This window comes from Mesoplodon bidens, assembly GCF_964165515.1.
Source record: "Mesoplodon bidens genome assembly, chromosome: 2".
In the NCBI taxonomy this organism is placed as follows: Eukaryota; Metazoa; Chordata; class Mammalia; order Artiodactyla; family Ziphiidae; genus Mesoplodon; species Mesoplodon bidens.
The window spans coordinates 149,302,955-149,328,798 of record NC_138177.1 but is presented as its reverse complement, the minus strand read 5'-3'; the positions used below and the strand labels follow the sequence as shown (position 1 = coordinate 149,328,798).

Genomic DNA, 25,844 nt, shown 5'->3' with positions numbered 1-25,844 from the left:
CAAAGGACGACGTTGGCTGTGGGTTTGTCATATACGGCCTTTATTATGTTGAGGAAAGTTCCCTCTATGCCTACTTTCTGGAGGGTTTTTATCATAAATGGGTGTTGAATTTTGTCAAAAGCTTTCTCTGCATCTATTGAGATGATCATATGGTTTTTCTCCTTCAATTTGTTAATATGGTGTATCACATTGATTTGCGTATATTGAAGAATCCTTGCATTTCTGGAATAAACCCCACTTGATCATGGTGTATGATCCTTTTAATGTGCTGTTGGATTCTGTTTGCTAGTACTTTGTTGAGGATTTTTGCATCTATGTTCATCAGTGATATTGGCCTGTAGTTTTCTTTCTTTGTGACATCCTTGTCTGGTTTTGGTATCAGGGTGATGGTGGCCTCGTAGAATGAGTTTGGCAGTGTTCCTCCCTCTGTTATATTTTGTGTTTTTTTTGTTTTTTGTTTTTTATTTTTACAACTTTACTGGAGTATAATTGCTTCACAATGGTGTATTAGTTTCTGCTTTATAACAAAGTGAATCAGTTATACATATACATCTGTTCCCATATCCCTTCCCTCTTGCGTCTCCCTCCCTCGCACCCTCCCTATCCCACCCCTCCAGTCCGTCACAAAGCACCAAGCTGATCTACCTCTGCTATGCGGCTGCTTCCCACTAGCTATCTACCTTACGTTTGGTAGTGTATATATATCCATGCCTCTCTCTCGCTTTGTCACAGCTTACCCTTCCCCCTCCCCATATCCTCAAGTCCAGTCCATCACAAAGCACCAAGCTGATATATCTGTGCTATGCGGCTGCTTCCCACTAGCTATCTACCTTACGTTTGGTAGTGTATATATGTCCATGCCTCTCTTTCGCTTTGTCACAGATTACCCTTCCCCCTCCCCATATCCTCAAGTCCATTCTCAAGTCGGTCTGTGTCTTTATTCCTGTTTTACCCCTACATTCTTCATGACATTTTTTTTCTTAAATTCCATATATATGTGTTAGCATACGGTATTTGTCTTTCTCTTTCTGACTTATTTCAATTTGTATGACAGACTCTAGGTCTATACACCTCATTACAAATAGCTCAATTTCGTTTCTTTTTATGGCTGAGTAATATTCCATTGTATATATGTGCCACATCTTCTTTATCCATTCATCTGATGATGGACACTTACGTTGTTTCCATCTCCGGGCTATTGTAAATAGAGCTGCAATGAACATTTTGGTACATGACTCTTTTTGAATTATGGTTTTCTCAGGGTATATGCCCAGTAATGGGATTGCTGGGTCATATGGTAGTTCTATTTTTAGTTTTTTAAGGAACCTCCATACTGTTCTCCATAGTGGCTGTACCAATTCACCTTCCCACCAGCAGTGCAAGAGTGTTCCCTTGTGCTTCCCTGGTGGCGCAGTGGTTGAGAGTCCGCCTGCCGATGCCAGGGACGCAGGTTCGTGCCCCGAATCGGGAGAATCCCACGTGCCACGGAGCGGCTGGGCCCGTGAGCCATGGTCGCTGAGCCTGCGCATCCGGAGCCTGTACTCCACAACAGCAGAGGCCACAGCAGTGGGAGGCCTGCGTACCGCAAAAATAAAAAAATAAAAATAAATTTTAAAAAAAAGAGTGTTCGCTTTTCTGCACATCCTCTCAGGCATTTATTGTTTCTAGATTTTTTGATGATGGCCATTCTGACTGGTGTGAGATGATATCTCATTGTAGTTTTGATTTGATTTCTCTAATGATTAATGATGTTGAGCATTCTTTCATGTGTTTGTTGGCAATCTGTATATCACCTTTGGAGAAATGTCTGTTTAGGTCTTCTGCCCATTTTTGGATTGGGTTACTTGTTTTTATGCTATTGAGCTGCATGAGCTGCTTATAAATTTTGGAGAGTAATCCTTTGTCAGTTGCTTCATTTGCAAAGATTTTCTCCCATTCTGAGGGTTGTCTTTCGGTCTTGTTTATGGTTTCCTTTGCTGTGCAAAAGCTTTTAAGTTTCATTAGGTCCCATTTGTTTATTTTTGTTTTTATTTCCATTTCTCTAAGAGCTGGGTCAAAAAGGATCTTGCTGTGATTTATGTCATAGAGTGTTCTGCCTATATTTTCCTCTAAGAGTTTGATAGTTTCTGGCTTTACATTTAGGTCTTTAATCCGTTTTGAGCTTAGTTTTGTGTATGGTGTTAGAGAGTGATCTAATCTCATACTTTTACATGTACCTGTCCAGTTTTCCCAGCACCAATTATTCAAGAGGCTGTCCTTTCTCCACTGTACATTCCTGCCTCCTTTATCAAAGATAAGGTGACCATATGTGCGTGGGTTTATCTCTGGGCTTTCTCTCCTGTTCCATTGATCTATCTTTCTGTTTTTGTGCCAGTACCATACTATCTTGATTATTGTAGCTTTGTAGTATAGTCTGAAGTCAGGGAGCCTGATTCCTCCAGCTCCGTTTTTTGTTCTCAAGATTGCTTTGGCTATTCAAGGTCTTTTGTGTTTCCATACAAATTGTGAAATTTTTTGTTCTAGTTCTCTGAAAAATGCCAGTGGTAGTTTGATAGGGATTGCATTGAATCTGTAGATTGCTTTGGGTAGTAGAGTCATTTTCACAATGTTGATTCTTCCAATCCAGGAACATGGTGTATCTCTCCATCTATTTGTATCATCTTTAATCTCTTTCATCACTGTCTTATAATTTTCTGCATACAGGTCTTTTGTCTCCTTAGGTAGGTTTATTCCTAGATATTTTATTCTTTTTGTTGCAATGGTAAGTGGGAGTGTTTTCTTGAGTTCACTTTCAGATTTTTCATCATTAGTGTACAGGAATGCCAGAGATTTCTGTGCATTAATTTTGTATCATGCTACTTTACCAAATTCATTGATTAGCTCTAGTAGTTTTCTGGTATCATCTTTAGGATTCTCTATGTAGAGTATCATGTCATCTGCAAAGAGTGACAGCTTTACTTCTTCTTTTCCGATTTGAATTCCTTTTATTTGCTTTTCTCCTCTGATTGCTGTGGCTAAAACTTCCAAAACCCTGTTGAATAAGAGTGGTGAGTGCGGGCAACCTTGTCTTGTTCCTGATCTTTGTGGATATGCTTTCAGTTTTTCCATAAAAGGGGAAATCGACAGTAACACATTCATAGTAGGGGACTTTAACACCCCACTTTCACCAATGGACAGATCATCCAAAATGAAAATAAATAAGGAAACACAAGCTTTAAATGATACATTAAACAAAGTGGACTTAATTGATATTTATAGGACATTCCATCCAAAAACAACAGAATACACATTTTTCTCAAGTGCTCATGGAACATTCTCCAGGATAGATCATATCTTGGGTCACAAATCAAGCCTTGGTAAATTTAAGAAAATTGAAATTGTATCAACTACCTTTTCCGACCACAATGCTATGAGAATAGATATCAATTACAGGAAAAGATCTGTAAAAAGTACAAACACATGGAGGCTAAACAATACACTACTTAATAACGAAGTGATCACTGAAGAAATCAAAGAGGAAATGAAAAAATACCTAGAAACAAATGACAATGGAGACACGATGACCCAAAACCTATGGGATGCAGCAAAAGCAGTTCTAAGAGGGAAGTTTATAGCAATACAATCTCACCTTAAGAAACAGGAAACATCTCGAGTAACAACCTGAACTTGCACCTAAAGCAATTAGAGAAAGAAGAACAAAAACATCCCAAAGTTAGCAGAAGGAAAGAAATCATAAAAATCAGATCAGAAATAAATGAAAAAGAAATGAAGGAAATGATAGCAAAGATCAATAAAATTAAAACCTGGTTCTTTGAGAAGATAAACAAAATTGACAAACCACTAGCCAGCCTCATCAAGAAAAAAAGGGAGGGGCTTCCCTGGTGGCGCAGTGGTTGAGAGTCCGCCTTCCGATGCAGGGGACACAGGTTCGTGCCCCGGTCCGGGAAGATCCCACATGCCGCGGAGCGGCTGGGCCCATGAGCCATGGCCGCTGAGCCTGCGCGTCGCGTACCGCAAAAAAAAAAAAAAAAAGAAAAAAAGGGAGAAGACTCAAATCAATAGAATTAGAAATGAAAAAGGAGAAGTAACAACTGACACTGCAGAAATACAAAAGATCGTGAGAGATTACTACAAGCAACTCTATGCCAATAAAATGGACAACCTGGAAGAAATGGACAAATTCTTAGAAATGCACAACCTGCCAAGACTGAATCAGGAAGAAATAGAAAATATGAACAGACCAATCACAAGCACTGAAATTGAAACTGTGATTAAAAATCCTCCAACAAACAAAAGCCCAGGACCAGATGGCTTCACAAGCAAATTCTATCAAACATTTAGAGAAGAGCTAACACCTTTCCTTCTCAAACTCTTCCAAAATATAGCAGAGGGAGGAACACTCCCAAACTCATTCTACAAGGCCACCATCCCCTTGACACAAAAACCAGACAAGGATGTCACGAAGAAAGAAAACTACAGGCCAATATCACTGATGAACACAGATGCAAAAATCCTCAACAAAATACTAACAAACAGAACCCAACAGCACATTAAAAGGATCATACATCATGATCAAGTGGGGTTTATTCCAGGAATGCAAGGATTCTTCAATATACATAAATCAATCAACGTGATACACCATATTAACAAACTGAAGGAGAGAAACCATATGATCATCTCAATAGATGCAGAGAAAGCTTTCGACAAAATTCAACACCGATTTATGATAAAAACCCTGGAGAAAATAGGCATAGAGGGAACTTTCCTCAACATAATAAAGGCCATATATGACAAACCCACAGCCAACATCGTCCTCAATGGTGAAAAACTGAAACCATTTCCTATACATTTCCTATACATTCTGGCATTCCTATACACTAATGATGAAAAATCTGAAAGGGAAATCAAGAAAACACTCCCATTTACCATTGCAACAAAAAAAATAAAATATCTAGGAATAAACCTACCTAAGGAGACAAAAGACCTGTATGCAGAAAATTATAAGACACTGATGTAAGACATTAAAGATGATACAAATAGATGGAGAGATATACCATGTTCTTGGACTGGAAGAATCAACATTGTGAAAATGACTCTACTACCCAAAGCAATCTACAGATTCAATGCAATCCCTATCAAACTACCACTGGCATTTTTCAGAGAACTAGAACAAAAAATTTCACAATTTGTATGGAAACACAAAAGACCTTGAATAGCCAAAGCAATCTTGAGAACAAAAAACGGAGCTGGAGGAATCAGGCTCCCTGACTTCAGACTATACTACAAAGCTACAGTATCAAGATAGTATGGTACTGGCACAAAAACAGAAAGATAGATCAATGGAACAGGATAGAGAGTCCAGAGATAAACCCACACACATATGGTCACCTTATCTTTGATAAAGGAGGCAGGAATGTACAGTGGAGAAAGGACAGCCTCTTAAATAAGTGGTGCTGGGAAAACTGGACAGGGACATGTAAAAGTATGAGATTAGAACACTCCCTAACACCATACACAAGAATAAGCTCAAAATGGATTAAAGACCTAAATGTAAGGCCAGAAACTATCAAACTCTTAGAGTAAAACATAGGCAGAACACTCTATGACATAAATCACAGCAAGATCCTTTTTGACCCAGCTCTTAGAGAAATGGAAATAAAAACAAAAATAAATAAATGGGACCTAATGAAACTTAAAAGCTTTTGCACAGCAAAGGAAACCATAAACAAGACCAAAAGACAACCCTCAGAATGGGAGAAAATCTTTGCAAATGAAGCAACTGACAAAGGATTACTCTCCAAAATTTATAAGCAGCTCATGCAGCTCAATAACAAAAAAACAAACAACCCAATCCAAAAATAGGCAGAGGACCTATATAGACATTTCTCCAAGGAAGATATACAGATTGCCAACAAACACATGAAAGAATGCTCAACATCATTGATCATTAGAGAAATGCAAATCAAAACTACAATGAGATATCATCTCACACCGGTCAGAATGGCCATCATCAAAACATCTAGAAACAATAAATGCTGGAGAGGGTGTGGTGAAAAGGGAACACTCTTGCACTGCTGGTGGGAATGTGAATTGGTACAGCCACTATGGAGAACAGTATGGAGGTTCCTTAAAAAACTAAAAATAGAACTACCATATGACCCAGCAATCCCACTACTAGGCATATACCCTGAGAAAACCATAATTCAAAAAGAGACATGTACCAAAATGTTCATTGCAGCTCTATTCACAATAGCCCAGAGCTGGAAACAATCTAAGTGTCCATCATCGGGTGAATGGATAAAGAAGATGTGGCACATATATACAATGGAATATTACTCAGCCATAAAAAGAAACGAAACTGAGCTATTTGTAATGAGGTGGATAGACCTAGAGTCTGTCATACAGAGTGAAGTTAGTCAGAAAGAGAAAGACAAATACCGTATGCTAACACATATATACGGAATTAAAAAAAAAATGTCATGGAGAACCTATGGGCAAAACGGGAATAAAGACACAGACCTACTTGAGAATGGACTTGAGGATATGGGGAGAGGGAAGGGTAATCTGTGACAAAGCGAAAGAGAGGCATGGACATATATACACTACCAAACGTAAGGTAGATAGATAGTGGGAAACAGCCGCAGAGCACAGGGAGATGAGCTTGGTGCTTTGTGTCCGCCTGGAGGGGTGGGATGGGGAGGGTGGGAGGGAGGGAGAAGCATGAGGGAAGGGATGTGGGAACAGATGTATATGTATGACTGATTCACTTTGTTATAAAGCAGAAACTAATAAAAAATTAAAAAATTTAAAAAAAAAATCTAGAAACAATAAATGCTGGAGAGGATGTGGAGAAAAGGGAACACTCTTGCACTGCTGGTGGGAATTTGAATTGGTACAGCCACTATGGAGAACAGTATGGAGGTTCCTTAAAAAACTAAAAATAGAACTACCATATGACCCAGCAATCCCATTACTGGGCATATACCCTGAGAAAACCATAATTCAAAAATAGTCATGTACCAAAATGTTCATTGCAGCTCTATTTACAATAGCCAGGAGGTGGAAACAATCTAAGTGTCCATCATCGGATGAATGGATAAAGAAGATGTGGCACATATATACAATGGAATATTACTCAGCTATAAAAAGAAACGAAATTGAGTTATTTGTAGTGAGGTGGATAGACCTAGAGTCCGTCATACAGAGTGAAGTAAGTGAGAAAGAGAAAGACAAATACTGTATGCTAACATATATATATGGAATCTAAGAAAAAAACAATGTCATGAAGAACCTAGGGGTAAGACAGGGATAAAGACACAGACCTACTAGAGAATGGACTTGAGGATATGGGGAGGGGAAAGGGTAAGCTGTGACAAAGTGAGAGAGTGGCATGGACATATATACACTACCAAACGTAAAATAGATAGCTAGTGGGAAGCAGCCGCATAGCACAGGGAGATCAGCTCGGTGCTTTGTGACCACCTAGAAGGGTGGGATAGGGAGGGTGGGAGGGAGGGAGATGCAAGAGGGAAGAGATATGGGAACATACGTATATGTATAACTGATTCACTTTGTTATAAAGCAGAAACTAACACACCATTGTAAAGCAATTACACTCCAATAAAGATGTAATAAATAAATAAATAAATAATAAAATAAAATAAAAAATAATTTAAAAATGATAAAAAATAAAAAGGACAAAGGATAGGGACTTCCCTGGTGGTGCAGTGGTTAAGAATCCGCTACTAATGCAGGGAACACAGGTTAAAGCCCTGGTCCGGGAAGATCCCACATGCCACGGAGCAACTAAGCCCGTGTGCCACAACTACTGAGCTCACGTGCCACAACTACTGAAGCCCACACGCCTATAGCCCATGCTCTACAACAAGAGAAGCCACCGCAATGAGAAGCCCGCACACTGCAACAAAGAGCAGCCTGTGCTCGCTGCAACTAGAGAAAGCCCGTGCACAGCAACGAAGACCCAACAGAGCCAAAAATAAATTAATAAAATAAATAAATTTATTTTTAAAAATTACTCAAATAAATAAATAAAAAGAACAAAGGATAGATATTAGTGGTTTTCCTAATAGCAAATGCAGTGCTGCTAAGATTAATGACTTTTTCATATAACTCTTTCCTATAACCACTCTATCCATTTTTTTCAATTTGACCCACAAGTTCCAAATCTGGTTTGGAAAAAGCTAGTGTATAAATCAATCAATAGAGCAATTCAATCAACATCTACTAAGCATATTCCATGTAAATCACTGTGCTAAGTACTATGGAATAATGGATCCCAAACATTTAAACCTGGAGAGCTTGTCAAAGAAAGATTCCTGAGCCCCATTCCAATTTTAGTCAACTAGAATTTACAAGGGTGGAGCCCCAGAATGTATTTTACCAAAGTTCCTCAAGTGATGTGATTAAAATATAAAGCAGCACTGTTGGGAATCACCATTATGAAAATCATAGAAATTAAAAAGATAATGGTTTCAATTCATTTCCACAAAGACCTCTTAAAAGTCCATTATGAATTCTACTAGGTATTGTGCTGGATGCTGAATATATTGTAGGATACAGTCCTTTCCCTACAAGTGCTTACAGACTGGAAGAGAAAATCACACTTAATAATAAATAATTATAACACAAGCTGAAAGTAGAAAGTGCTGTCTGTCCCCTAACTAAAATGTATGCTCCATGAAAGCGGGAACTCTGTTTTATTCACTGCCATATCTCCAAGCGTCTAGACAAGAGCCTAACACATAATACGTACTTAATAAACAATTGCTGAATAATGCATAGGACTAAACTGGAAGGTTTAATTTCAACTAAGTAGATAAGGAAAAGGCACTTTTAAGAACAGATGTATAGACCATTAAGAGGCAGGGAAGGTTAAAACAAAGAGAATTAATATTCATAGTACTACCCTACAATGTGTAAGAAATTCCAAGTTGACTTTGAATACATTATCTCATTTAACTATGATATAAACATTCTGAGATGGTATTGTGTCTCCATTTTAGAGATAAAGAAACTGAGGCACAGAAGGGTTAAGTAACTTGTCATCCAAGGTTACACAGCTAGAAAGTAGCAGAACTGAAATTTGAACCCCAGTCTCTAATAATAAGGCTTAGGAATTTAGACCTCATTTCCTAAGAAGAAGAATGTCTTTGAAGTTTTTTTTTTCCTATTTGGAATATTTGCTTTTTTAATAACAGCTTTATTGTGATGTAATTCATATATCACAAAACTCACTCTTTTAAAGTGTACAATTCAGTGGTATTTAGTATATTCACAGATTTGTGCAATCATCACCATTATCTAATATTAGAACATTTCATCACCCAAAAAGGAAACCCCATACCCATTAGCAATTACTTTCCCTACCGCCAGGTCCTGAAAACCACGAATCTACTTTCTGTCTTTAGGATTTGCCTACTCTGGACATTTCATATAAACTGAATCATATGACACGTAGCCTTTTTTAAAACTTTTTTCTTGTGGTAAAATATAAACAAGATGTACTCTTTATCCATTTTAAGCATACAGTTCAGTGGCATTAATTACATTCACACTGCTGTGCAACCATCACCATTATCCATCTCTAGAACTTTTTCTTTTTTTTAATAAATTTATTTATTTTATTTTATTTATCTTTGGCTGCGTTGGGTCTTCGTTGCTGCGCACGGGCTTTCTCTAGTTGCGGTGAGCAGGGGCTACTCTTCGTTGCGGTGTGCGGACTTCTCATTGCGGTGTCTTCTCTTGTTGTGAAGCACGGGCTCTAGGTGCGCGGGCTTCAGTAGTTGTGGCACACGGGCTCAGTAGTTGTGGCTTGCCGGCTCTAGAACGCAGGCTCAGAAGTTTTGGCACATGGGCTTAGCTGCTCCGCAGCATGTGGGATCTTCCCGGACCAGGGATCAAACTTGTGTCCCCTGCATTGGCAGGAGGATTCTTAACCACTGCACCACCAGGGAAGTCCCTAGAACTTTTTCATTATCCCATAATAAAACTCTGTGTACCCCTTAAATAATAACTTTCCATTCCCTTCTCCCCCCAGCCTCTGGTAACCTCTATTTTACTTTCTGTCTCTTATGAATTTGCCTATTTTAGGTAGCTCATATAAGTGGAATCATATAATTTTTGACCTTTTGTGTCTGGCTTACTTCACTTAGCGTAATGTCCTCAAGGTTCATCCATGTTGTACCATGTATCAGAATTTCCTTCCTTTTTAAGGCTGAATAATAGTAAATTGTATGTATATACTAAATTTTGTCTATCCATTCATCTGTCGTTGGACACTTGGGTTGCTTGCGCCTTTTGGCAATTGTGACTACTGCTGCTATAATGTGGGTGTACAAATATCTGTTCGAGTTCCTGCTTTCAATTCTTTTGGCCACAGACCCAGAAGTGGAATTGCTGGATCCAGTAATTTTACGTTTAGTTTTTTGAGGAACTACCATAACATTTTCCACAGAAGCTGCACCATTTTATATTCCCATTAGTGATGTACAAGGGTTCCAATTTCTCCCTATCCTTATCAACACTTGTTATTTTCTGGGGTTTTTTTTCTTTATAACAGTCATCCTAATGGATATGAAGTGATATCCCATTGTGGTTTTTTGCATTTTCCTAATGATTAGTGAGTGATGTTGAGCATCTTTTCACATGCTTATTGGCTATTTGCATACCTTCTTTGTAGAAGTGTTTATTCAAGTCCTTTGACCATTTTTTAATCAGGTTGTTTGCTTTTTGTTGTTGAGTTGTAGGAGTTCTTTACAGATTCTGAACATTAATCCCTTATCAGACATATTCATTTTGAGTGGCTATTAGGTATCCATTTAGAAATATCTAGCAGGCAAATACACATGCTGATCTTGAATTCAAGAGGGGAAACAACGATGTACACTTAACAGTCATAGTATTTGCACAGTGACATTTATAAAGTACTTTCATGTATATTAGTTTCTTTAGAATCTCACAAAAATCCTAACACTTGTACAGATGAGAAATCTCAGGCAGATCTCCGGACTACAATATCCCAAGATTAAGCTTATTTGGAAGTGCTTCAGGGATCAAAGGGAAGAAGCTGGCCAAGCTGCCTGAGTTTTGGGCCCCATCCCAATTCCCAAAACATCTCAAATTTTTCTGCTGTAAAAACTGGAATATCATGTAAGATTTCATTTGAAGATAAGCAGAGTTGCTTGAAACAAATTTGAAACCATTACATTATATGATACTAACTTATGTTCTTTATTTTTATTATTTTTTTTTGTGTGCGGTTCGCGGGCCTCTCACTGTTGTGGCCTCTCCCGTTGCGAAGCACAGGCTCCGGACGCGCAGGCTCAGCAGCCATGGCTCATGGGCCCAGTCGCTCCACGGCATGTGGGATCTTCCCAGACCGGGGCACGAACCCGTGTCCCCTGCATCGGCAGGCGGACTCTCAACCACTGCACCACCAAGGAAGCCCCTAACTTATGTTCTTAAAATAGTTATTGAAGCTGTAGAAATAAATAAGATTGCTTAATTAGAAAACTTGGGGCAAGAAGATAATCCTACTTTTGTGGGGTAAGAGAATAAAGGAAGGTAGAAGGAAAACCAGAATGGTGAAGTAAAACAAAAATCTAGCAAGAAACATTTCAACAGGAAGGTTCAGAAAACTACAGAAAGTGCTATACAGAGGTCATGAAGGATGAGGACTGGAAAAAGGATACCATGTCTGGCAATCATGAGGTCATTGGTGACCTTTAAGAGATCAATTTTAATACAGTGAGCAAAAGCAGAAGTCAGATTGAAAAGGCTTCAGAAGTGGCAAGAAGGTTAAAGAAGGAAAGGTAACAAATATGGAATACTCTCAACAATTTTGATACAAGAATAATAGTGAATGAATATTTACATAATACCTGATTAAGTGCTAGGCCCTGTTCTAAATACTTAACATGTTAATTAATTTATAGTCAAAACAATTCTTTTTGAGTATAAAACAAATGGACCATCATTCTGGTCCATTTATAGTTGAGGAAACTGAGACATAGTGAGGAGCCAGAATTCTGAGGCTACCTGCTGCATAGTCCCTGCATATATGTGATAATATATAATATAATCACATATATATCATATGTCATATTATATAATATATAATATGTAATAATATAATATATAGTAGATAAATGCAAATATACATGACAGTAAAGAGTACAATAATATTGAGAGTATAATCTATAAAAAACTGAATCACTGTGTTGTACACCTGAAACAACATAAAATTCTAAATCATCTATACTTTAATTAAAAATAAAAATAATATAATATTGAGTGAGAGAAGAGATTAGCAAAAGTATTTTTTCACAAGAACCATAACATGGGGAAGGATTTTATACCACTAACATCAATGTATGTTGGTGATGCTTGACAGTCATGTCCGTTTACCAGGTGTTGACAGACTTAAGCAAAATAAAAACAGGCTGACTTCCTGAATGTATTAATGTGGCAGGCTTCCATTCAATAAAACCATGAATGAATAGGAAAAAATGTAACTATCTCCAAAGGCTTTCAAAGGCATAATACATTCTCCTGTTGCTAACAGAATGCAAGATAATGAATGGATGGATGGACCAAAATCTATTTTACTGATTAGCTCTATTATATACTTGTACCTTAAAAAAGCAACAATTTTTTTAAAAAAGAAAAAAAGGATCCTATGAAGATATAACAAAGTTATTCTAAAGACAGAAATCTATAAAATTTATTGTGAAAAAAAAAGAATATCTGGCAGTATTTTTGTCATCTTCCTGCCTGCCAATGTTACCCCTTTGAATCAACTATGGGCTAGAGTATTATAGGGCAGAGAAATGCCAATATAGAAAGAATTTCATGAAGGGTCAATCTAACTTGTAAGCAATAAATAGTGTTTTCAATCTAATATTGCAATATTAGACATAATTTTTAAATATCTTATAATTAGAATATTAAAATAGAACAATTTATCCAGCTGTCCTCATTTCTCCAATCACTTTCTACCCTTTGCCTCCACAGTAACTACCTCTATTATTACAGAACACTGTGTTAAGTGCTATTTTAACGTGTATCCTATACTAAACTGTATACTCCTTAAATACAGAATTTATATTCTATTTTGCACAGAATATTTAAAAATGTTAAATATAAGTTTTATAAATGAATGGAGGAATGAACAAACATGAATAAAATTATATGTTGGCATTACATTTATATAAGTGTCTTTTGATGGTAAGAATTTATACACTTTTGCATAAGACCTTTCCAAAACACAGACACACATTTTAAGTAGTAAGAGAATAATTTTCCTTGAGATCCATTAATAAACCTAAAGATAGATAAAAGAAAATAGACTGAAGTAGAAAAGAAAGTTGATGTAGTCCATAGCATTTGTGTAATAAATATTACATAATGTTTTTTTTTTTTTTTTTTTTTTTTTTTTTTTTTTTTTTTTTTTTTTTTTTTGCGGTAGGCGGGCCTCTCACTGTTGTGGCCTCTCCCCTTGCAGAGCACAGGCTCCGGATGCGCAGGCTCAGCAGCCATGGCTCACGGGCCTAGCCGCTCTGCGGCATGTGGGATCTTCCCAGACCGGGGCACGAACCCGTGTCCCCTGCATCGGCAGGCGGACTCTCAACCACTGCGCCACCAGGGAAGCCCTACATAATGTTTTGACTGCCTACGATAAGTTTAAAAACACTGACAACACTAATAGAGGTGATCATTTTTCTAGAACAGTGTTTTCAAACCTTGGCTGCACATAAAACAACCTAGGAACTTTTTTTAAATTCTGAAGTTCAGTCCTCATTCTCAACAGATTCTTATTTAATTAATTCGGGGTGAGTCTTTGGCGCTATTTTTTTTTAAATCTCCCCAGGTGATTTTAATGTGAAGCCAAGATCGGAACCCACCACTCTTTCCTTTAAAATCAATTTGTGAGGCATAATTTACATTCAATAAAATATACCAATTTTAAGTATACAATTAAGTTTTGACAAATGAATACAGCCATGTAACCACTACCATAATCACAACATAGAACATTTCCATTACCCAGAAAAGTTTCCTCATGCCCCACTGATTTACTTTCTGTCACTATAGCTTAAGGCTTTCTAAAATTTCATGTATATGGAATTGTATTGTATGTTTTCTTTTTGGTCTGGCTTCTTTTATTTAGCATAATGCTTTTAAGAATCATCCATGTTTTAGGCCATCAGTTTGTTCTTTTTTATTGCTGAATAGTATTCCACTATATGCATATACAACAATTTCTTTATCTATTCACCCATTTCATAGACATATGGGTTGTTTCCAGTTTAGGGCTATTCTGAATAAAGCTGTTCTGAATATTCAAGTACAAATCTTTATATGAACATATGTTTTCATTTCTTTAAAGTAAATACCTAGGAATAGGTTGCTGAATCTTGTGATTAACTGTATGATTAACTTTATAAGAAACTGTTTTCTGGGAATTCCTTGGTGGCGCAGTGGTTAACAATCCGCCTGCCAATGCAAGGGACACGGGTTCAATCCCTGCTCCAGGAAGATCCCACATGCCACAGAGTAACTAAGCCCTTGCGCCACAACTACCGAACCTCCACTCAAGAGCCTGTGAGCCACAACTACTGAAGCCCACGCGCCTAGAGCCAGTGCTCCGCAACAAGAGAAGCCACCGCAATGGCCTGCACACCGCAAAAGTGAGTAGCCCCTGCTTGCTGCAACCAGAGAAAAGCCCACGCACAGCAACAAAGACCCAACGCAGCCAAATAATTAAATAAATAAATTTTTTTAAAAAAAGAAAGAAACTGTTTTCACAGTGGCTGTATCATTTTGCATTTCCACAAGCAATGTAAGAGAGTTCTAGTTGCTCCACATCCTTGTCAGTACTTGGTAGTGTCAGTCTTTTATTTTACACATTCTAGTGTGTGTATAGTATTTCCTTAGGTTTTAATTTGTATTTCCCTAAGGACTAAATAAATATAAAAACAACTGTTCTTAAGGTAAGAAAACCACTAGGGAGAGGGTACTTCATCTTTTGATTCAACAATGTATTTTTAAAGAAGGTAACTATGTTATACTGCCTTGCTTACCACATTCATCACTCCATTATAATGAGAAAGAAGCAAAGGACCAAAAAAGCTTTTCAAAAGCAGGTTCCAGAGAATTTCTTAGGGTCAAGTACCCACTCACTTTACAACTTCCCACCTACATACAGATGGCGACATACGCAGTTCTAGAAGCATAGGCTTCAGTGCCCAACTTGGGTTTGTATTCTAAGGTAGGGAAAAACAAAGTATTTTGGAATGATTTCCACCCAAAATAAGTAAACAATTATTTACTGAGCTTTACACAAAACAAGTGGCTAAATGTTCAATGAATGAATCAAGAACTAGTTAATAATAACCTTTGGGCTTCCCTGGTGGCGCAGTGGTTGAAAGTCCGCCTGCCAATGCAGGGGACACAGGTTCATGCCCTGGTCCAGGAAGATCCTACATGCCACGGAGCAGCTGGGCCCGTGAGCCATGGCCGCGGGGCCTGCGCATCCGGAGCCTGTGCTCCGCAACGGGGAGAGGCCACAACAGTGAGAGGCCCACGTACCGCAAAAAAAAATATATATATATATATATGTGTGTATATATATATATATATATATATAAAATAATAACCTTCAATGGTATTTTTTAATCTATATAATGTTTTAAAAATCAAAAACATGCAGAAATTACATCTTTATTTTATCTCTATATCTTGCCAGTATATCTCCTAGGCTCCAGTTACATATAAATCAAGGAAGAGAGATTTCCATACTACATAAATATTTTTTAAATTATACCACAGTTTACTCATTCATTCAATAAGCATGTACTGAGTACCAATTTACGGCATATCACATTATACATTCTAAGAGGGAGGACAATTTTTCTCAATACTGAGAACCAAAAATTAATCAGTTGGCTACATGTGTTTATGAAAAGTATCAGAGTAATTTAGCATATGGTAATATAATGCTAAAGCTAATGTTAAAATGAGTGTGATTTCCTTGGCATACCAGCTCCATGACAGGCTAAAAGTGGCCAAGAAGCATGCTGCCTATATGAGGGAAGAAATAAGCCTATAAATAAACCACAAGGTAGAAAATTCACATGAAAGTAATCTGGAATGGACTGCAGTCTATTTCTAATATCAAACACAATTCCAAATCATATTAACTTGGGGTTTGGAAAAAGGTTAAGACATGGTTCATATGCTTTCAGAGTTACCTATTTCTTTTTTTTATCTTTATTTTATTTCTTTACAAATTAAAGATGCATTGAAAAATAAACCAATAAAGAGAAATAAAAGGTCCAGAGCAGGGGCATCCCAGGCTGGGAGCAGGTGAGCCTGGCCACCATCAAGGCTAGCCCTTGTCCTGTCCTAGCCAGTTCGGGCTGGAAGGTAACTGTCAGCCACTCTGTCAATACCAAAGCCCAAGTGGTGTCCAGGCAGGAGAGACCTGCTCCAGGCACCTCTGCCTCTCTCCTCAAGAACCTCCAGCTTGGAGAAGCAGTGTTTCCAGTAGGAGCTCAGAGTGGGAAATGGGCTGGCTCTGTGAGGTATTGCAAGTTGATGATCAGACTCCCTACAGAAACATTCAGTGTCGGGGCTTCTCCAGCTGGAAAGAAGGCTGGTATCTCTCCCAGATCTTAATTTATTTTGTAACTCAGTTCCCAGACTTATTCATCTCTGACAATGCATTTCTATCCATGGGGTGATCACCAGTCATTGCAGGAGAGAGAAAGAAGAGTGGAAGCAGAGAGGGAAAGCTAATCAACCACTCTGATGTTGCTGCTGACTTCCAGGCCCAAGAAGGACTGATCATTTTTCTCTCCACCACTTATGGTCTATACCCCAGCTCTTGTGCATGTGTACGTTTTACCCCTAATATAGGAAGCTGCTGCTAACAGAGAGCTAAATTAGCAGGCCCTCCCCCTGTAGTAATCCTGGGATCCCCACTCCTTCCTGCCTGCCCCTCTCTTCTTGAAGGCTGGTCCAAAGGGGGCACATAAAATTGCCAGGGTCTGAGTGCCTCCAAATTCCCCAACACCAAATCACATAAAGTGAACTGAGAAATTACATGCATTACCACAGGAAAAGCAAGATAAAGTGATGGGATTAGGGGCACCTTCCATCAGTAGGACATGACAGAGTGGTAGGATACTTCAGCCCAGAAAAGAAAGTATCTCCTTAAACTTCCCCCTCCCCGCAAAGAGACTGAGGTCAGCTTACATGACTTACAAGATATGCAACTGTCCAGATTTCTCTGCTCTCCTGGGGTACTTTCTGGAAGCTGGCCTAGGACCCTATTCTGTTTACCCACTTGCTCTAGCTCAGTAGCTGCCGAACTTCCTTGTACCTATGACAGAGAAAGTCCATACAAGGTGCCCCCCAGCTCAGGCTCTTGTTTTCCACCAGGATGAGCTTGTACAGCATCTCCAGCTTGTTCTCCTGTTTCTCCATGATAAGCTTCAAGCACTGCGATCTCTATGCCCTTAAGCTATCAGCGAGGTCTCATACCTTCTTGTACAGTGGATTATGCAGAACTGGCAGAACGCTCAAGCCACTGGTGATCTGACTATAGGAGGAGATGCTGAAGAGGCTCTGGACAACTGAGGGTTACCTATTTCTATACACGAGTTATAAATGGTATGCATGAAAAGAATCCCACAGTAATCTGTTCATCCATGCATGTATATCCTGAGTGCTATATTGCATAGTCATCATTTTTTATAAAGAAGGATGACAGGTTTAACCTTTAAATGACCACTTATTTGTCAAAAAAGTCCCACATGTATTAAAAATATTAAATAATCAATCTGTAAACTGAATCAATTAAATTGAAATAATGCTTACCTAATAAAGTGAATGTGGTGATTTCTAATTTAAGCTATATCCAACATATAAAAGTTTAAAATTCACATGAAACTCTGTTATGCAACAAAAAACAAGCATGAGAAGCTGTTATGAGTTGAATTGTGTCCTCCAAAATTGGTATGTTGAAGTCCTAACCCCCAGTACCTCAGAACGTGACGTATTTTTTGGAAATAGGGTCGTTGCACATGTAATTAGGTAAAACGAGCTCATACTGGAGCAGTGTAGGCCCCTAATCCAATAATCCATGTCCTTATAAAATGGCCATGTGAAGACAGAGATACATAAGAAGAACGCCTGTGACAAAGAAGGCAGAGATTGGAGTTATGCAGTTGTATACCAAGGAATGCCAAAGACTCCCGGCAAACCACCAGAAGCTAGCAAGAGGCAAGGAAGGATTTCCCTATTGGTTTCAGAGGGAGCATGACCCTGCCGATACCTTGATTTCAGACTTCCAGCCTCCAGAACTGTGAGACAGTAAATTTCTGTTGTTTTAAGCCACCCAGTTTGTGGCAGTTTGTTACAGCAGCCATAGGAAACTAATACAGCATTTTCAGTATTTCTCTTATACATTAATTTACTGACATATTAATGTCTTGATTTTTAAAAATTATTTTCTAAAATAATACAGTAAATGTGACTTTTTGGGGTATAGCGCTATACATTTTAACACGTGTGTGTATATATATAGCCATCAACCATAAGATACTGACGGTTAATGTCTTGATTTTTTTTAATATTTATTTTATTTATTTATTTACTTACTTACTTATCTGGCTGCACCGGGTCTTAGTTGCAGCACACGGGACTTTTAGTTGTGGCATGCGGATCTTCTTAGTTGTGGCATGCGGGATCTTTAGTTGTGGCATGTGGGACCTAGTTCCCTGACCAGGGATCGAACCTAGGCCCCCTGCATTGGGAACACAGAGTCTTAGTCACTGGACCACCAGGGAAGTCTCAGTGTCTTGATTTTTAATAGTCATTACTGAAACAAGAGCAAAGAAATTGTTTCACATAGGCTTAAGTAAATTTCCAGCCCTTTCACTTCAAAATTTAGACTTTGTATTCACACTTCAATAATATATTTTTTTAATTCCTAAAATAAAGATAACCTCTAAAAGTCCACTATCTTTAGTTTATTCATTATCTTTAAAATCTAAAGCTCTATTCCTTGAGAAAGTCACTTTCAATAAGAATTCATCTGAAGTTTTGAAGAAACTGATAAATCACCATTCTTCACATAAAACAGACAGTCAACATAAAAGATACACACTGTTGCAACCTTCATACCACTTACTGTTATCAGCTTATTATATGTGCAAGTATGGAGTTTTCCCCATGTCTTCTAACACTGCATTCATTATAAAAATTCATGTCTCTCTCTCTTAGTTTTAGAATACTGAGAAGTCTGTTTTTAAACTTCTAAACATTCACTATTCAACAAACTTTTCTTACCAAAGTATACTTAATTTACAATGTTATGTTAGTTTCAAGTGTACAGCAAAGCAATTCAGTTATACACACAAACATATATATTCTTTTTCATATTCTCTTCCATTATAGGTTATTACAAGATATTGTATATAGTTCCCTGTGCTATACAGGAGGTCCTCGTTGTCTACCTACTTTATATACAGTAGTCTGTATATGTTAACCCCAAACTCCTAATTTATCTCTCCCCTCCACCCCCACTATCCCTTTTGGTAACCGTAAGTTTGTTTTCTATGTCTGTGAGTCTACTTCGGTTTTGTAAATAAGTTCATTTGTATCATTTTTTCAGATTCCACATATAAGTGAAATCATATGATATTGTCTTTCTCTGTCTGACTTACTTCACTTAGTATGATAATCTCTAGGTCCATCCATGTTGCTGCAAATGGCATTATTTCATTCTTCTTTATGGCTGAGTAATATTCCATTGTATATATGTACCACATCTTTATTCATTCCTCTGTCAATGGACATTTAGGTTGCTTCCATGTCTTGGCTATTGTAAAAGGTGCTGATATGGACACTGGGTGCATGTATCTTTTCATATTAGAGTTCTCTCTGGATATATGCCCAGGAGTGGGATTGCTGGATCATATGGCAGCTCTATTTTTAGTTTTTTAAGGAACCTCCATACTGTTCTCCATAGTGACTGCACCAATTTACATTCCCACCAACAGTGTAAGAGGGTCCCTTTCTCTTCAGAGCCTCTCTAGCATTTATTATTTGTAGACTTTTTAATTATGGCCATTCTGACTGGTGTGAGGTGATACCTCATTGTAGCTTTCATTTGCATTTCTCTAATAATTACAGATATTGAGCATCTTTTCATGTGCCTGTTGGCCATCTGTATGTCTTCTTTGGAGAAATGTTTGTTTAGGTCTTCTGCCCATTTTTTGACTGGGCTTTTTGTTTTTTTGATATCAAGCTGTACGAGCTGTTTGTATATTTTGGAAATTAACAAACATTTACTAAATATTAAGATGTGTGTGTGAGGCACTGCGGTGGAGGAGGAAGGAGAGAATTCATTGATCAAAAAAAATAAAAGAGCAATGTGATTTTAAAACTTGGTAAGTTTCTACTCTAAAAAATGTTACCACTTATCCCTTAAAGGTATGCAGCTGCTTTCCCTGCTGGAATATCTCACATATAAGTAAGTCATTTTTCCCCACATGGAAATTTTATTATGATTTTATATCTATTCTAACTTACACACAATGCTATAAAGCTTTTTAGATGAGGATATCTTTTGTTCCCCTAAATAATAGAGAGTAAAAACAAATTACATATAAAAATCAATATCTGTAATACTTGTTACTGCTGCATTTCACAAAAGTTTGTACTATAGAAAAATTTCATAGATGTTTATTGATAATATATACATGCTCATAATTATAAACTTACTAGTTAACGTTTAAGCTATGGATAACTTCCTGAAATGGACCTTTTTATTATTATCGACTTTGTAATTACACTTCTTCCACATAAAGTAGTACTTAGCATTGTAGCTCTAGTCTTGAAGACTATCCACATACAAATTATGTGTTTATTAGAAAACATGTAGGCTAAAAATATGGGGCTCAACTGTCAGAATCTATGATAATTTCTGGATATTTATATAATTAAGATATACCAGCACTGAAGGACCCTGTATGTCTTTATCCAATTTTTGAAAATCTAAATATTCAAATAAATATAATATTTCTGCATACAAGAGAAAAACTGTTAATGCTTCTTTTCCCTCAATCAATTCAGATTTCCCTGAGAAGACACAAACCTCCTTTAAGTTTTACCAAACACAGAGAATTCCATTTAAAATATGATGGATAGCAAAAAAGGGTCAACATCTTTAAATTATTAGTAAATTATAGTTGTACCATTCTTATACCATCTGCAGATTCCTGAGTAAGTATTTTCCCAAGGTTTATACTACCACTATTTCCATGGGCTTCTTAAACAGGTTAAAAATGCAGATGCTTAAAACACCTGAACTCTATTACCCTCATACTGAGAGATCAGAAAAGTCTATTCACAGAGCTTCAAACTTACAGACGTCCATGAAAACACTAATTTACAATATTCCCCTTTTAAAAGGAACAATACTTCTGATTCAGTACTGTCATGGAAAAGAAATGTATCCTTTGAGCATAACAACCTAGTCCTCCCATTTGCTTGCATCAAGCTGGGAAAGTTTTAGTTCTGATACAAAATCTGATGTTTTCTACAGAGCATTTGCTTTTCAACCAGTCCATGACTCCCTATTACCAGATTCCATGTGGAAAGTAATCAGAAGTTACCGAATTTAATATGCCTACACTTTGTACAAGTTTTTGTTGTTGTCTAATTTTTTTCCTTCAAATTTTTTATTCTGTGTTGTGCTGTTTTCTTTATTTTTAAATTTATTTATTTATTTTAAGGTATTCTTGTTTTCCTTATTTAAATCCCCTTATGAATCTTTTCTTTAAAAGATGTTGTTATAGAAATACCCTAACATCCCTTCCTTCCTAAAGTATCAGCCTTTAGTAACTTCCCAATTCTGAGGTTACAACTATGGCTTGGACACAGTAAGGAAATATGTAGAATTTTTATTAATACCACTGAGTAATTATATTGAGTTTGAAGTGAAGTTATAAAGTGAAGAACATGATTACCATCTTGCTACATACAAATCACTTTTTCACTCATCTCTTGGCAATACTTTTATAAAACCTATCATCTAGATTAAGTCACATACTCACATTTTAGGTTTAAGAGATGAGGGATGGGTCTCTAACTTTACATATTAAAAGATGGTTCATGCCAAGATACAGAACTCAGAATGATAGAGAATGGAATATCCTTCTCTTCCACATTTACTAGCATAAATTAAAGTCAGAAAAATAAAGATTACACAGCTCATGGTTCTCAAATAGCACTACTTAAAAGTGATTAATTCATTCTCATACCTTCATCTATGAAATCCAAAGTAAGAATCAGAAAATATGCTTAAATATGTCCTTTCTCCAGTCCCTAAAACTATCATACAAGAGCTCATCACCCTAATAAGCATGCCAACTATCTTATTATAAAAGGAAAATATCTGACTTAAACATGACCTGGATCACCCACAAAATGTGACTTCATTTGTAACTTGACATTATAGTCACTTTCAAAATATATACCTCTTTAAAACTCTTCCTCTCTCTCATCTGCCCCCTCAAAGTTTGAAAATTCTTTCAAACCCAATAATTCTTACTATAAAATGACCACTTAAATTGACACTTTTCAATTCAAAATATTTTAAACAAGAATCTTAAAAGTTAACTGATAGAAACTCATACAAAGAATAAGGTCTACAGACGAATAAAGAAATGCCTATATTCATTTGCATGTTTTCAGTATTGAAGCTGTACACCTTAATTATCTGATTATTCAATTAATTATTTCAAAAATACACACAAACACACAAAGGACTAGCCTCAAATAAACAAAACTTTCTCAACTCATTGTCACTATATTCTGACACAGGATAAATTTAGATAAATTTACACTTCACATTTGCAAAACAAATTGTGGTATATGTTGTTTTAAAAAGAAACACAGAGTTCAGTGACTCTCAATAATCAGAAGTAGACTACCTTATATGAAACACCAAAATGTACTACTCTTAAAATGAAAAGAAAATTTCAAATATGTCAGTTTTACCTGGGGAGAAGACAGCTAGATGTCTAGAGTTCCTGTGTATGTGTGTTCCTGTGCTTGTTTAATTCTAAAAACAACATCTCTCCAACTCCTTTCAAAAATCAATATTTTTCAATAAATATGAGCATATACTGTACAATAAAACGCATAAAGATAAGATGCACTTCCAAAATGCTATAACAGTCCAAATAGAAAAAAAAATCAGTGTTTTAATTTCCCACATAGCAAGTCAATGTTAAACAATGTCATTTTTCCCCCTTTCTTCCTAACCATTCCACAAATCAGGACTACGGTATTTGTATATTTAATAAGATGAACAAACTGACTAGAAGCTCTGGAGGAGTACAAGAGAAAGAAATTCTTTTCATTTTCCCACAAACAAAAAGATAAAACAAAAGCAAATTTGAAGACTTGTTAAATGAGAAGCATTTTAAAAACCCAATGTGACCAGCTTTTGATTTACCCCAGTCTGACAAGGAAGATAGACCCCACCCCCACTCCAGATTGTGCCTTTTTTTTTCCTTGGGTGGGAGTGTGGAAAAGAGAAGCTGTCACATTTCCATCTTCGGTTATTGTTAAGTCCACAGCCTAGATTCCCAAGTATCGCTGGTCCAGGGGGGGAAATATTAAAGCAGGTAATTAAAATTGTCTGAAATGCACAGTATTTTGTTGATTTTTTCCATTTTTAAAGTTAATTATACCCAGCTTCAATCTGCGAAGACTAGATTGACAGCCTCCCCCTCAAACATTCCCTGCAAGACCGCTTGCTCCAGATTCACTAACAATTCTCTCCTCTCTAAACTTAAATTAGAAAAACGCATTTCAGAAATTATTACATCCAGAAAGCCATACCTCCCCATCCTTCTTGCCTTGGCCTGGGGTGTAGAACGAAGAGTAAAAAAGAGATCTATTCGCTCTTCAAACAAAAAGAAAAGCGGGTACAGGGCTGGTGGAGGAAAGAGCAGCAGTGGACCTGAACGAAATGTTAAGAAAAGTTTTTTATGTGACTAGTTTGTCCTTTCACGGGAGAACAGGAGTTGGGCAGAAAGCCGGGGTCTTGGCCCAGGGCTTGTGCAAAGAGAAGGCACCTGCGGAAGAGGAAGCCGGGGACCCGAGAGGAGTCAAGCGAGCACCTACCGACTTGCAGCACATTCTCCACGGAGCCGCTGTCCAGCAGACGGATGCCCCGGCGGAACGGCAGCCCCTCGCCACCACCGCCGCCGGCGGCTCCTGCCCCTGAGCCCAGTCCGGGGGACGCCCCCGCCGCGGCGGCCCCGGGGGCGGAGCCGGCCGGAGCGGCGGCCCCGGGGGGTGGTGGCGGCCCCTCCTCGGCCGGCGAAGCCCCCGCGGCGCCGCCAGCCGAGCCGGCGCCAGGGCCGCCGCGGTACTGGAAGCTGGAGTACATGCAGATCTCCCGCTCATTCCGCGGAAATGACCAGTAGACGATGCGGCGCTGCACGGGCTCCGGGATCCGCTCGAAGCGCTCCTCCACCCGCTCGTACGCCCACTTTTCCGCAACCGTCTTGGCGGCACAGTCCAGCAAGGACTCGGGCTGCAGGTGGGGGCGGGCCCCCAGGGGCAGGCAGCTGCCGCCGACGCCCCCCACCCCGCCGCCGGCCGCCCCGGGCGAACCGCGAGGGTGGTGAGCCTGCGGACTGGGCCACGAGCACAGGCGCTTGGCCGGAGAGACTGGCGGTGGAGAGAGCAGCTCCTCTCGCTCACCTCCTTCCGCCATTGCTGGGGACTGACTGACTGACTGTGGCGGAGGCAGCGGCGGCAGCGGCGGCTGCACCGGCTGCGGCGGAGACCCTGGCCACGGCCACGCGCCACGCGCAAGCGCCCAGCTGCGGCGCCGGGGTGGGGGCGGGGGGGGCGGGGCGAGCAAACCCGCGAGCCTGCCGGCCTGAGTGTGGAGCCTAGGCCGGTCCGGTGCGCGCGCCGCGAGGGCCGACGGGGGCGGACTGAGGAAGAGAGAGAGGCGGCGCGCGCCGTCCGGGCCGCCGCGAGCGCGAGGAGGGACGGGAGCGAGCGCGGGCCGGCGGCGCGCTCCAGGCGCAGACGGCCCAGAACGTGCACCGAACGCTCGCCCCGGGCCGACCTCCACCTAGAGGCCAGCCAAGGGCGAGGAGCGCCGGACCCTCGCCAGCTCGCTCACCTCCAACCCACCTGCGGCCTGGAGGGAGAGGAGTGGACTGTGCGGCCAAGTGCAACGGCCGGGCGCGAGCCACGCGAGGAGCCGCCGCGAAGTGCTCGGCTTGCGGAGCGGAGGAAGAGAGAAAACTCAAAATCGGGGTCCTCTGTAGATTGACCAGACGCGCGACGGTCACAGCGGAGCGAAAGATGTGGCAGAAAGACGCTAGGAAGACACTAGAAAAAAATCGAAAAGTTCCAGTGATGAAAACTCCTCACACCACAGCAATGTAGAATAAAGTCGGCAGTCCCCTCCGGAGCCGGGCAAAGTCGCACCAGCCCCCGACTGGACAATGGGGCGTCAATATCTCACCGCCACGGCGGCTGCAGCGTTTGTGGATATTGAAAGGTTTTAGCACCTTGCATCCTAGTGGGGAAAAAAAAAACTTTTCGGTGTGGTTTCTGGTAGAGTTCTCTGATGCCCTGCCTCCCGTCTAAATTAGGTCTTTTATGTTTTCCTCACTTGGCTCAGTCTTTCTACACCTTCATGTTAATTATAACAAGTTGCACACATATTTTTATATATTTGTGTAACGTCTGACTGCCCAACTGACTGTAAACACTAT

General features: G+C 39.1%; 1 protein-coding gene across 2 annotated transcripts in view; it reads right to left on the bottom strand.

The window, feature by feature from the left end:
- The window catches only part of ZSWIM5 (zinc finger SWIM-type containing 5), a 259,729-nt gene extending 234,833 nt beyond the window's left edge, over positions 1-24,896 (bottom strand). The window contains exons 1-2 of one of the 2 annotated variants that reach the window (XM_081225798.1): positions 24,226-24,302; positions 18,689-18,904 (exon numbers count right to left, since the gene is read on the bottom strand). In XM_081225798.1, coding sequence (XP_081081924.1) covers positions 18,689-18,788 — 100 coding nt within the window. In that variant the 5' untranslated portion in view covers positions 18,789-18,904; positions 24,226-24,302. Of the gene's footprint in view, positions 1-18,688; positions 18,905-24,225 lie in introns of both variants that reach the window. The other variant, XM_081225797.1, reaches the window with a different exon arrangement.
- Between the last annotated feature and the right edge of the window lie 948 nt (positions 24,897-25,844).